Below are 13550 nucleotides of genomic sequence, written 5' to 3' on the forward strand. Positions count from 1 at the left end.
TGGAATGCAGAAAGCTTTCCCCCTCCTAATGGAGTATATAATTCAGGTGCCCTGAAGGCATGCTTTCAGGAATTCTTTTGCCTGAGGTAATGCTAAGCTCAGGCTGCTTTGAGGCCTTGATTATCTATTGATGCACAAAGCTGGAAAAAAAATATATCCATTGAATTATAGTAGATATTTCCATAAATTATCAATGAATTCTCTTCTATCCAGGCACAAGGCATGGCTTGCTAAAATAATTTGAAGCCAGGGTGGGGGTGGGTGGGAAGGGAGCTGAAAGCATATTTTAAAAAAAGAATAGGCAATAGGATGTCATCATGTTAGAAGCCCTTTACTTTTAACCAGTGACCACCTGATATATTTCTCCTTCCTTGCCTCTCTTTAATTGCCTTTCAGACTAGAGAATGTGGATTAATACATGGAAATTTTAAATGCCGTTGAGTTGTTTGCTTATGTTTATTTTATGAATCATTACTTTAGATGGGGAATTGCTTCTCTGAATAAAACCTTTCAAAGACTTTTATCAGCATAAGACATCTAAAGTATTACTATAAGGGCTCCTTTTTAGAAATATTGAATGCCTGAGTTGAACTTTCACGAAGCACAGAACTTTGTATGAAGGTAGTCAAGGCATTTTTATAGAATGAATTCTTACAGGATTGAATGGTGGATCATTATGTTAAAGAAATAAAATACCTGTTTAAAACAAAGGTTTTCTAAGTGTTTCTTTTCTTGATAGTATTTCCCAAAATTAGATCAAAATATTAATGCTCATACAAATTGTGACAGTAAGAGCTCCAATCTGACATTCTGTCCATATGAAAAAGATGAAATTACAAGATAAGTAATTATTCTAACTTATCCTGAAAAATGCTTTTCAGGTTTTAATGGCTGTCCTTTCCTGCTGTGTTTCTTGCAAAATGAAAAATAGGGTAAAATTACATCATAAATAACAACTGTTATTTTATATAAATAAACTGGTGAGTTTGAACCTCACTAATAAAATTCAGATAGGCAGGCTCTTGATGGATATACCCCAATGATTGCAGATGATGTAACAATGATTAGAGATGAATGAATCAATCTATTTCCAGGCTATCTCTGGTTTGCATGTGTTCATTCATAATTTAGTTTAATTCTATTTCTGTGTTTAGAAATTCTCTATTTCTGAGAATTTGAAAAAAAGCATAACAAAAGTTTTATTTAAATGTATGTGGCTCTTTTTTAATTCCTAAAAGAAATATTTATATAAGGTTTTATCTTAAGTACATGTTCCTAAGGATTTTTTTTTTCTTAAAAGAAACATACATTTTAATGCATTTTGAACCTTTTCTTCTGAAAAGCAGAGAATGCATTACAACATTTGGAGAAATAGAAAATTCCAAAGAATAATTATATTCTAGTCTTAGTGTGAAAGGAGGATATCATGTAACCTCTCATCAGAATGTGCAAACATTGAATTTGTAATGGTCACCTTACTTAAATCTCCCAGACATGGTCCCAGATATTGTCTACCATATTTACAAATAGCTTGAGTTGTATGTGCTTGGCATTGTTAAAAAAAATCCTATAAAAATTCATTCTGGTTTGGATATGTGGCTTGTAGCTCAGGGAAAGAGCACCTTACTGGCATTCAGAAAATCCCTGTTTTAATTGTTAGCATTTCCAGGTAGGACTGGAAAGAACATCCTTAAAGTTGTGACCAGAAAGTAGATGACATTTTGCTGCAGTTGTCATTTAGAATTCAGGCAAAAAATTCATAATAGATTTAACACTGGGATAAGTAGAATATAATTTACTTAGTGCTAAGGACATGCAATATTGTCATTTTTTTTTCTGTGGTGTGGGTTGTGGCACATTTAAGATTCAGATCTTGGTTTGCTCACAAATAAGGGGCTTGTTGCACAATCTCAAGTAAGGAAGTTCCTTCTTTCCTGACATTATTTCATGAAATACAATGTGAATTTTCAATAGATCTGTGATTATATGTTTGAGTGTGTGTGTTTGGTGCATGTGTTTGTGTGTGTCTGTACCTCCCCCAAATTAGTTTTTAGTCATAGAACCTCAAGATAGCTAAAGTGAAAAATTTGATTCACTATATTTACAGGTGACGGCTTGGACAACAGTGTAGCTTCTCCCAGCACAGGTGATGATGATGATCCAGATAAGGACAAAAAACGACATAAAAAGCGTGGCATCTTTCCCAAAGTAGCCACAAATATCATGAGGGCATGGCTGTTCCAGCATCTAACAGTAAGTGAACTCCAGATCATGTATAAAATGAAACCTGGGTAGAAAACATCATAGTTACAGTAGAAAATGCATATAATATATGGCTGAAGAACTAAAAGTAGTCTCTGAGATATTTTGTTTATCTTGTCATGCAGGAAAAAAAAAGAAGAGAAATAGGGAAACTTACATTTGTCTGACCAACAAAATATTATTATATAACTAAAAGAAGTATTCTGCTTTGTTTCTAATTGTTGCATCTATTCTTTTTTCCTTCAGTCTCTCATTTAAGACAAAAACAACAATCTAGCCAATGTTCATTTATGCTGTTACCTAGTAACTCTAAACTAAGAGACTTGATGGTATTGGTTTTCTTTCTGGACATCTAAATAACGTAGATGTTGCTCCTTTTCTTCTTGGGTTCAATCAGTGTGAGAAGGGGTGTACACCAGCTAGCCTGCAACATCTGGGTATTTGTCCAATCTCAATCTCTGCAAGTTGGCAGAATGCAAGTATGGGCCTTATATACAGTATTTAATACCTGGGCTCTGTAGGTTTTGAAAATGATTTAGATGAAGAACTTCCAACCACACTTACACAGCATCTCTCTCCTATTTGTTAAAGCAGCTTGACATGATTCTGAATAAAAAAATATGCCTGTTCTCTAAGAGTCATATTCATTTTAACAAGTAGGTTCCTTAAAGCAGGACACCTTTCTCCCACATTTTCAAAGTGTGTCATATTCTATTTAAAACTGTATGTACCTAGAGAGTCTTCATCAAGGCTTGGAAGTCTTTCTAAACCATGATTTCTGAACATTTCACTCTTATGCATTTGAGTCTGTGCCTGTATGATGGGAGAGAGGCAAGGTCAAACATTCATCGTTTAGCTCCCCTCCATTCCTTGAATAAAGATGTTCTGAAGTTTCAGAAGCCATGTGGCATGGGATATGTGTGTATGGGGAGCAATATTACCTTGTCAGATGTATAAGCATCTGATGTGAGACTCTTTGGTTAAGGAAATTCTCTCTTGCCACTGAAGCATTTGGTCATAATTCAGTCAGTCCGGGGACATTCACATGGTCCAGGTATTTGTGTATTTAGTAGAATTTTTTTGTCTTCCCTGTACTTCAGCCAGTGTTCGCTCCAGCTGCCTCCTTTAATTCATCATCAAGAAGGGCTTTCCATGCAGCGACAGGGAAAGGGAAGTGGTGGTGCTGTAGAAAGAAATGTTTAAAACCCGGAGTGCCAATCAGAGCTATTTGAAGGAAGGTTCAGGATTATGCTGTGGTATTTATAATCCTGAACATGTTTTGTATGTAAATATATGTGAAAGTGCATTTTGGTGGCTGCAGCTAAAATGATATTAGCCAAATCAAAACTTTTAATAGTATTTTGAATGAGGTATTTGAATGCATTGTACCACGCATTCATTATAAGCGGATTGACTAACATTCTTCCCAGTCATTCCATTCCTTAATTAGGATCTGGTAAATGATTTAAGATGAGCAAGTATGTTTATTTTTACTGTGAGTTTGTGATCTTTCTGCATCATTTTACATATTCACTTTTATTCCATTAGTTAAATAGAAACTATGTTTAAAACGATATGATTTATCAGATTCTTGGAGGCCTATTATGAGTTTCTAGAAATTTACAAAATCTTAATCTTTATTTAAGACTTAATTATTATTTATCTTTTAAAAAGAGAATTTCAGTACTCGTGGCTGCAAATGAGCAACACCCCCCTACACTGTAAACTTAATGACAAAAGTGAGGATTGGAGCTAAACATCAATTTTTTAAAATCCCGAAATAGATAGCCTATGCCCAGTACAGGACCAAAAGGATCTGGTGGCTAACAGTAGAACTTGTAACCTTCTTGTAACCTTCATACCCACTGGGCACAGTTTATATAGGAAAGGAATCAAGCATCTCAAAGGTCATAACAGATATAGCTTAGTCCATAAAGACATGGATTTGTCAGCACTAATTGAGAGCTAAAAGGATATTTCCTCTCTTGGGTGTTATAAAGTAGATTTCACACAAGCTTTGCTAGGACATCACTTGCCTTGTGTGAGACCACCATGCACACTATTGCTGGCAATACAGTTACATGGAATGCAAAGTGGACCTAAACATGCTGAACTGCTGTGCCTGAAGAGAAGGGTCACAGCATATGGAGGCTGAAACATCCATCTGACAGATGAGTAAGACTGAATAATTATTTCTATAACTGATCCAAATAAATTCAGGGCTCTACATGTAATACAAGGAGGATCATCTGTTTAGAGACTGTTTTTCTTCCTAGCCATTTTCTTATAAATACAGCCCAGTGTTTTCCCCCTTTACTTTCTTTTCTTCTTGGTACTGTCAGAGAAAATATAAAAATATTAAAAAATGATTGTTCCTAATAAATAAGCTTATATTTTAACAAATTAGAATGGTATGAAAATGTATAGAAGTAGTTTTGCATTATCTCTAATTTGCATTTTTTTTAAAAAAAGTATTGAATATGCGAAACACTTTTCTTTCTTATGTGTTTATAAGAACCACTAACTTTTGAAAGATTTGTATTTACCAGGTAAATAAAGCCTTAGGTTAGAGATGGATTTTTAATGAAACAGGCAAGCGATGCTTTTGAAATGAGCCCACAGATCTATTCAGACCACTTTGGAATTTTTGGGTTATGTGAACTGGCCTTTAATTTTCCTTATACTGGTCTTGGCATACCTCTGGGGTTGAGGAAGTGACGTGCAAGCTTTTGTGTTAAAGGCTGTAAGTGATGTTTGCTAACCAATGCTTATGTCTTAAGATAAATATGATTAATGCAATTGCTGCGATTGACATTCTATTTATGTATATAGTCAGTGTTATATTTGTATGTTTCATTATAGGATGAACTTTTATAGGCTATGTATCAAGTACATTTTATGTACTTCATAAGGTGAAGAATCTGTACTGTGCAAGATGAATACATTTCTGTTATTTTTTTTTAACTTTTCTTTTTAAAGAAATAAACCTGTCATATGAGAAGATTGTCCTCATTAGCTAGAACTTTGTCCTCTGTAACCGGGTAGATTGGACAAGGGAGTACTGGATATGTGTCTTGAGGTCCTGGAAATATCTCATAAATGCATAATTTCCATTTCTGATTGTTAAAAATAATAATCCTCAGTTTTCTCCTGAATTTAATTTATTGGACACCAAATTGTTTCCATGGGTATATTGTAGGTATGAAATATAAAGCATAGAGTGCATACAGTAATTTGCAAATTAAAACAGTATGGAAGAGCTGGGGATTATTAACTTTATACTGAAACTCCTTGCATTCTGATTGACCACTAACACTTCTTAATTGTACTGTTATCTTAAAGGATTACTTTCAAAATTATAATACTCATACCCATTACCAGCATGGAATTCAGTAGCATAGATAGTAATTACTATGGTAGTCATATTAATGATTGGGCAATGGAATTATTAAAATAAATAAAAAACAAAACTTTTACAAGTTTTTATAAAATTGGTCCATAATACTTGAGACCATCTTTTTGACCGGGATTTAAAGAGAAAAAGTAAAAGTACAAAGTAAATGTTAGCTGTTTTATTTCCTATTTGTATAACACTGCTACAGCAATAGTATGCAACTAATTCTTGAAGTCATTTTTAGCAATGCAGTTTTGGGAACCTTATATATGCCCCCCCCGCACACACATTGTGGGTTGATGTTTTTCTTTGTACAGTCTCTTGTTCATTCTCTCTCCCTCTCTCTCAATCTCATATGCACACAGCATACCTGGGCATACTGTAGCTCAGGAGTATGAAATATATGCTGTATGTAGACAATTCTACATTCTTTCTCAAAGAAGACTGAATAAGAGATTGCTGCCTTAGGGCTTATACTATTGTCCTTCAGAGCTGGTAATCCTTGGCTAGATGGACTAATTATCTAGCCTGTGTATTTTAACATAATGGATTTTACTTTGTATTAATACATAAAAATCTATCAGTAATCATTAAATAAAAATACATTTATTTTGGCTACTTCAGTTTCATCTTCATTGTTTTTTCTGTCCTGTTTGTTAAACATTCTGCCCATTGGAATAAATACTGCCTTTTCTTTAAAAAGTAGATTACAGTGTAATTTTAATGAGTGATTGTGGGTAGAATCTGAGAATTCAGTGTTTTTAATCAACAGTCCTTCATTTGATCTGTTAATGAGTTTGCCAGTAGATTGGTAGTGATGAAGCCCATTGCATTAAGACAATGCCATCCAGGGAGATACTGCTATACAGCAATTCCACTAATCTTAATGCACAAGGAGAAAAAAGGGCTATCAAATATTTATTTAGAAATATTTAAACACATAAATATCAGCAAAACACTAAAATAAAAAAGGAACAAAAACAATGAAAAATATCCTCAGAAAACATAAAAAACAAAACAACAATGTCATTTGTAATATAGATAAATATATTTGTTATCTTGGGAGATACAAAATGTAAACATATTCATTATTTCTAGCCAAAAAGATATTTATATGGTTGGAGATAATCTATTAAGAAATACTTGGTTCCTATAACTAAAAATTGAGATCAAATGTAGATAAAAAAATTAATCTTTCAAAATTCTTTGCTGTTTTTTTAATTTTTAGTCACCATTTTATATAAGTTCGGGAAAATGGAAAATAAAAATAAACTAACATTAAGTATAAAAGACTGTTCTATAATTTTTCCAATTTCCTTAAAAATCTTCAACCAAAATGAATCAGGAAATGGGTATTTTTATTAGAGATATGCACCATAACAAATACAATAATGTAATCTAGAAAGTTTTTTATTAATACAAATACAATACAATTTTTAAGGTTGTGTTACCATCTATTAATTGTATATCTTGCAATTATCAATAAATTGTTGAAATATATATAAGAGAAATTCATATAATAGTTTTAAACTGATTTATCAAGTTAAAATTCCAAATTCTCTTGCCATGGATTTTAAAGGTTTTTAAGAGTCTGCTTTATCTGAGTTTTATATAATACTGGAGAATCACCTTTGATTTTAAATGAGGTACAGGATACAATTCTTTAAATATTATTTTCATAAAGTCACATTGGCTTAAAATGATATTTATTTATTTATTAGCTTACGTACTTACTTAGCTTTACATGCCTCCCCATTTCTGAAAACTCAGTGGCTTACAGCATCCTGACATGAGAAGGATTTTTTTACAAAGCACTTTATTTTAATCCAAGCTAGAACTTGTGGATCAATTCTTTTGCAAAAGATATTTAGCAAAGATAGGGCTACAGTTAATAATCAAATTTTTAATCCTAAGAAGTTCTCTATCTTTCCATTCCACTAACTGATGATGTAAACATGGGTGATGGGAGAAATGGAGAATGAGAGAAAAGGGGAAAAAGGAGGAGCCAAAATATGTTTCCATCTTTTTCAAATTTCTAACTTTGAATATGGGTTTGTGATAATAAGTATAATTTTTTTTTTTTAATATTGAGGAGGAATTGTATTGTCTAATGGAATGAAGAAAAGCAGTTTTGTCTAATGATTAAAGAGCAGGGAAATCTAAGTTCTAATCCTGCCTTAGACACAAAAGCAGTTGGGTGACCTTGGGGGCCAGTCATTTCCTCTCAGCCCTAGGAAGAAGGCAATGGCAAACCACTTCCACAACACTGTTTGAAAACCACCTAAGTTCATCCATGTGGCTGCCAGGAATCAAAGGAAAAAACAAAACAAACCACAACAGCAAAAACCAGAGAGGCTAGCGGGTAACACTGGGTAACACTGAACAAGTTTTGAATTCCAAATAATGTGAATGAACTGTTTTAACTAGAAAGCAGAAAAACAATTTTTCAGGTTTGGTATCTGACCTTCCGTTGTACTTTTGCTTCCATTAGTTTGCCTGATCCTAGGCTTTATAGAAATACATATTTTTCTGCCATGAACAAAATCAAATAATAGATAAGGGATCTGGAATTGTTTCAAACTGGAAAAAAATTAATTAGGAGTAGGCATTTTAATTGTGGCTATTCTGCTAGCAATAACAAATATATTTTCATCTTTGAGAAGAGAGTGTCATAATTATGTTTCTTTAAAGGGCACCAACTCCTTCTACATACTCCTGAATATCTCAATCCACCTGGAAAAGAAGTCCAGTAGTTTTGTGCAGGCATTTTTGCTTCAGTATTGATTATAGAGGATGGTTTATCAAGATTAGCTTCAGATCTTGCTACTGGGAAATTTATTCAATTAATATTGTCAATGAGCTTTATATCTGTTAGAATTAAAAAAAAAAAGATATAATCTGCAAACAGATTTATGATGTGGTACTGTATTCTGTTTTTATAGTAAGACCTAATGGGAGTAACAAATGTTATGTTGGCCAGGATAAATTCTCATATAGATGATGATAGCTTTTTTGCTATTTTGATTTTTTGAGTGGAATACTGTTGATACCTTGCAATAAGAGATTGCAAAGTTCAAACTATCCCTTAGACGGCAGTGCTTGAATTTTCAGGAGGTAAAGTAAGGCAATCTTCTCTTTGGCTCCTCTTTTTCAGCACCTTGGAGAAAAGTGAGAGAAGATGGTGGATTATAAAGTAGAAAGGGGGACTAGTAAATTCCTGTAAATTCAAGCACTCTTCAACAGTCAGAATTGAAAACAATAGCAGGTTGGGATTTTGGTGAGTTTTTCTTAAGTCTCATAATGCCAGGACCGAGATTTGTAATGCTGTATCCTCCTGTATGTAAAAGATAGGATGTTTTTCAGGCCTAATTTAGTCCTGTGGAAGCAACACAGCAGTATAATGCCATCATTTTCAAAGCTATGTATCTCCCTCTCTATGTGTGCATGTGCATGTGTGTGTGTGTGTGTGTGTGTGCACAGGTGGAGAATTGTGTAAGAAGGGGTTTGTAAACTGAAAACTTTCCCGGAACATTTGATTTGTCAAATATGATTGTACCTGTAGGATTGTGGATTAATATTTTGGACTATAGATTAATAGGATTAAAGACTATTTATCCTTTACTTTGCTTATTTATTCTTTATGTTCTTGGTTTGGTCAGTCCCCTTTTTACCATTACAGGTACTATTTTGTTTTAATTTATTTACAAATATCAGCTATCAGCATTCCATCTTTCTAGGTAATTAAGGCAATCTACAGAAAGCTGAAGGAATAGGATATGTTCTGTTCTCTGAAAATGCTTTGTAGGTTATTTCCATTTGCTTTAAACATTTATATCCTGCCCCATGACAGAAAATTTTTCCAGAGTAGTTTACAAAACAAAGAAAGCAATAGAAACAAAGCAATACAAAACAATAACCACAAAAATTAGGCTCTGGCTTGTTTGTGGTATTATTATTATTAATTATTATTTGTTTTTACTTCCATTCCATCTCATCTCAGGGTGGCTATTTAAAGCCAGATCTTTAAAACAAATGATAAAACTTAGACAAGCTTACTATACTTTCAGAATTTTTTGCTTAACCTATTACACACCGTGGCTACTATAGAAAAATAAATTGCCAGCCTGGCTTAAAACCTCAGCTATCGTGCCCTCTAGATGCCCTCTGAAAAGGGAGTTCCAAAGAGATTATACTATTGCTGAGATAGCTTTGTTGTTGTTTTTCCCTTGCCAGTCTGATTTCAAGAAAGCAGAGCATTTTCTAAGGATCTTTGTGTACATGGAGCCTGATAAAGGCAAAAATGTCTCCTTAGTTAAGCAATCATGTAAAGCTTAAGAAAAATACATTGAATTGTGCCCTGAAATGAATTGACGACTTGTGCTGCTTTATTAGAACCAGAACAATATTTCTTCCTGTATCACATAATAAAGAAGATAGCCAAATTGTATACTAATTGAATAATTCAGACTTTGTCTTCGAAGAATACTTTATAGTACAGCTGGAGTTTACCAAAGCACTATCTAAAGAATGTGGTACATACTGAGTGATCTGAAACAAGGTGATATAATATCTTATGCAAATTAACATTGACTGGCTAATTTATAGAACAGTTTAGTTACTGAAAGGAAAACCATGAATAAGATAATTCTGTTAAAAAAAGGAACAGTAGGCAGGAAGAAGAAGAAGAAAAAGAAGAGGAAGAGGAGGAGGAGGAGAAGAAGAAGGAGAAGGAGAAGGAGAAACGTAGCCAAAAATATAGTGCCAGAACCTCTCCAAAAAAGAACAAGTCCAAACAAAAAACCATTTGATAACTGATATCAAAAGCAATTGCATATAAAGTAAGGTCTCTCATTTATAAAATTAATTCATTGGCCATCTGTATATACCAACCATTCTCTCACACAAACCCAAACATGTATATATCCCTATCCTTTCAATAGAAGTGAGGCAAGAAGATGAAGATGCAGGAAGAGGAAAGAGCAGGAAGGGAAGTGAGGGGACAAAAGTTTATACAGATGAGGCAAGGAGAAAAGGGAACTGAAGAAGAAGAAAGGAAACAAAAGAGAAAAAAGAAACACTTTAGGCATTACAAAAAACGATTAAATTTCAGCAAGTAAGCAGCCCTCCAAGCAATGGTTAATCTTCAGGGGCATCCAAACTTTTCAGCAGCGTCTGCAGCCAATTGCATTCCCGCCTATTCACTAGTTTTCAACAGCATTTTCTTTTTTCACTGTATGTAAGATGAGCACCTCCCCATGATTCACAGGCAATTATTAGGGGGCGGGGGGAACCACATCTGAATAATCTATGGTAAATCTGAGAGAGAAGTAGGTAGGTAAGTAGGTAAGTAGACAGATTTAAAAAATGTTGAGTAATACTGTTAATAAACCTTACAGTATTTGGCAATTCTGGGCGGTCGTGGGCTATGTATTGGAATAAGATTTTAAATGACTTCATAAGAAATCATACTGAAGCAAAAAGTACCAACAAAAACTCAAAAGGAAATGTAACTGTCTACACTAGAATGCTTTGCAATTAAATCTGTTTCAGATTATAATTGTAATTTGCAACAAGCCAAAATATAAAACTACTTTGTTGTCTTGGTCTCAGTGGGACCACATAGACTGGGTTTTATGAATTGTAATTGGAAACATGTGATTGGCTCCAAAAGTTTCTTTATCCACAAAAGGAGGCCTGTGAATCCAACCCAGTATTTCATAAATCACAATCCAGATGCCATATATTTTAGCTTTGCATTGAGGCCACTAAAGTTAATTGTGCATGTATACTAGCCTTGCCTGTCTTCATCAAAACAGAAGAAGGAAATTCCAAAAAACTTTCTTACCTCAAGTTAATTCTGATTTGCAAAAAGTTTAACTTTGTGAGTTTAAACTGAGTTTGGAGTAATGCAGGGAGCTACTGAAGTTTATATAATGTTTTCCTGCACTTACCTGTGAATTATGTCCCTTGGTGTTGCTAATAATTTTCTAAGGGTTCACTTTTTTTTAATGGTGGACCTCTGAAGCCAATGTGCTGCTGGTAGATGTTTGTCACATCTATCTTTTAAAATTTATATCTGCCACATAATTACCTTTGCTTATTTAAAATAGAGCAAGAGCCTCTAGCTTTGACAAGTTACTTTTGAGTTTTCCCTGCTTAAAAGAGACTAACTTCTTCACAGAACAAGTATAAGGCCTACAGGTGCAGCTGTACTGTCATCTTCCATTTTGTCATGAAAATACCTGGCTAATAAACTGTTAACCCACAGTCTGGGTCTCCAGCGTGATATGGGCAGGGCCAAGGTGCCTGGTAATACCTCCCTTAGAGCCCTCTGGCTCCACACTTCATCTGACTTTAATTTATCTTGTTTTATTAAGCTTCTTTTAATTAAAAACAATGAAATGGGAAGCTAGATGTTATATAGCAAACTATCATATTTATTTCTAAGAATGCCTTAGGGTCCCAAATTGACACTGGGGGTGTTCTTTGAAATTGAAAATAGTGACTGGCTGCTGTTCAGGAAAAAGAAACCCAGAGGTAAACTGAGCTATAGAGAGATTCTGGGGGCAAGGGACTAGAGGCAGTGGCAGGGAACATCACTTCCAATTTATTTTACGTAAAGGGTGTTTTGTGACTGGCCACATCCTCCAGGACAACCATTTTGTGAGAGTTCTCATGACATGTTCTTACAAATCAAATGTGCCTACCATCCCCGAAAGTTTAGGGATTTCTGAGCTAAGGAAACAAAAAATACATTTCTCAACTAAAACCCCCTAGAAATTAGTTTATTTAAAGAAAATATGGACAACTCCTATGGGTAATTATAATGGACAAGGTTATTTATGAGAGAAATATTTAATTTTCTAAGTAATATAACAGCTGGTTTGGGGTAGGAAAATAAGTAATAGGCAAGGACTATAGTAGATGGTTTTCAACCATCTGTTTTCCTTTGAATTCTAAGGAGTTGAAACCTGCCTATTATACATCCAACCAGGGCTAAGGTAGTATAACTTGCTGTAATCCAAACATACCTGTTACCTTTAAAATAAACATAGCTTGCAAACTATTTGCAGAATTGGCATCATTCACAGATGCTGTTTTTCGAACAGAAAATTGCATCTGTTGGTTGGTTAGATTTCTGTCTTGCCTTCCCTCTAGGAGTCCAGAGTGTATACATAGCACTCCCTCCTCTATTGGTCCTCTGAAAACATTGACCCTCTGAGTTAGATTGGGCTGGGTGAAAGTGGCTGTCCCAAGGTCACCTGCTGAGTTATTGTAGTTGAGGGTGGATTTGAACTAGGTCTCTCCAGTCCTACCCAATACATTACTTACTCTACTACCTTGGTTCTTTGACATTGTTTTGATTTTCTGATTGTATTGTAAATTATTAGCCCATGAATATTGGGCTTATTGCTTATTGTTGACATTGAGCTTATTGTTAACATACATGTTGCATAGGAATACTGCAATTTGAAATATATTTTTCACAGTTTAAAATAACCTTATTTTACTAAATCTGGATATTTAATTGTTTCTAGAAATTGCAATAAGTTAAACGTTATTTACATTTGTTTGTGGTATGATAGGTTGGAGGTAGACACTAATGTTTAATAGTAATGAACTTGAGTTGAAATCGAGTTAGGGTGACATAATTTCCCATGGTGTTCACAAACATTTTTTTCGTCCTAGCATTGCCTCTGCTTTAAGGATTCCTGAGGATTTCATTTCATTACTACTTATAATTGGAGGCATCTTTAGGATCCAATGCTTTTGTCAACATTTCCCAAGCAGCATCATGATGCAAGATCCATCTCTTTCAGATGCACATTTGAGATCACATGTACATAACACTGCTTTCATCATTTACTCCCCCCCCCATTTCCCATAACATCTG

At 34.2% G+C, this 13550-nt stretch overlaps 1 protein-coding gene across 4 annotated transcripts in view; it reads left to right on the forward strand.

The window, feature by feature from the left end:
* MEIS1 (Meis homeobox 1) overlaps positions 1–13550 on the forward strand; it is a 176344-nt gene that overhangs the window by 87731 nt on the left and 75063 nt on the right. For all 4 annotated transcript variants that reach the window (XR_015794904.1, XR_015794905.1, XM_088134258.1 and 1 more), the window contains exon 8: positions 2108–2253. Coding sequence is in view for 2 of the 4 variants with exons in the window: in XM_088134258.1 (XP_087990384.1) it covers positions 2108–2253 (146 nt within the window). In the remaining 2 variants the exon portion in view is untranslated. The remainder of the gene's footprint in view (positions 1–2107; positions 2254–13550) is intronic.

Source organism: Python bivittatus, unplaced genomic scaffold (assembly GCF_059951505.1).
Source record: "Python bivittatus isolate LINGU-HERP-01145 unplaced genomic scaffold, Pbiv_v1 ctg000020_np1212, whole genome shotgun sequence".
NCBI lineage: Eukaryota > Metazoa > Chordata > Lepidosauria > Squamata > Pythonidae > Python > Python bivittatus.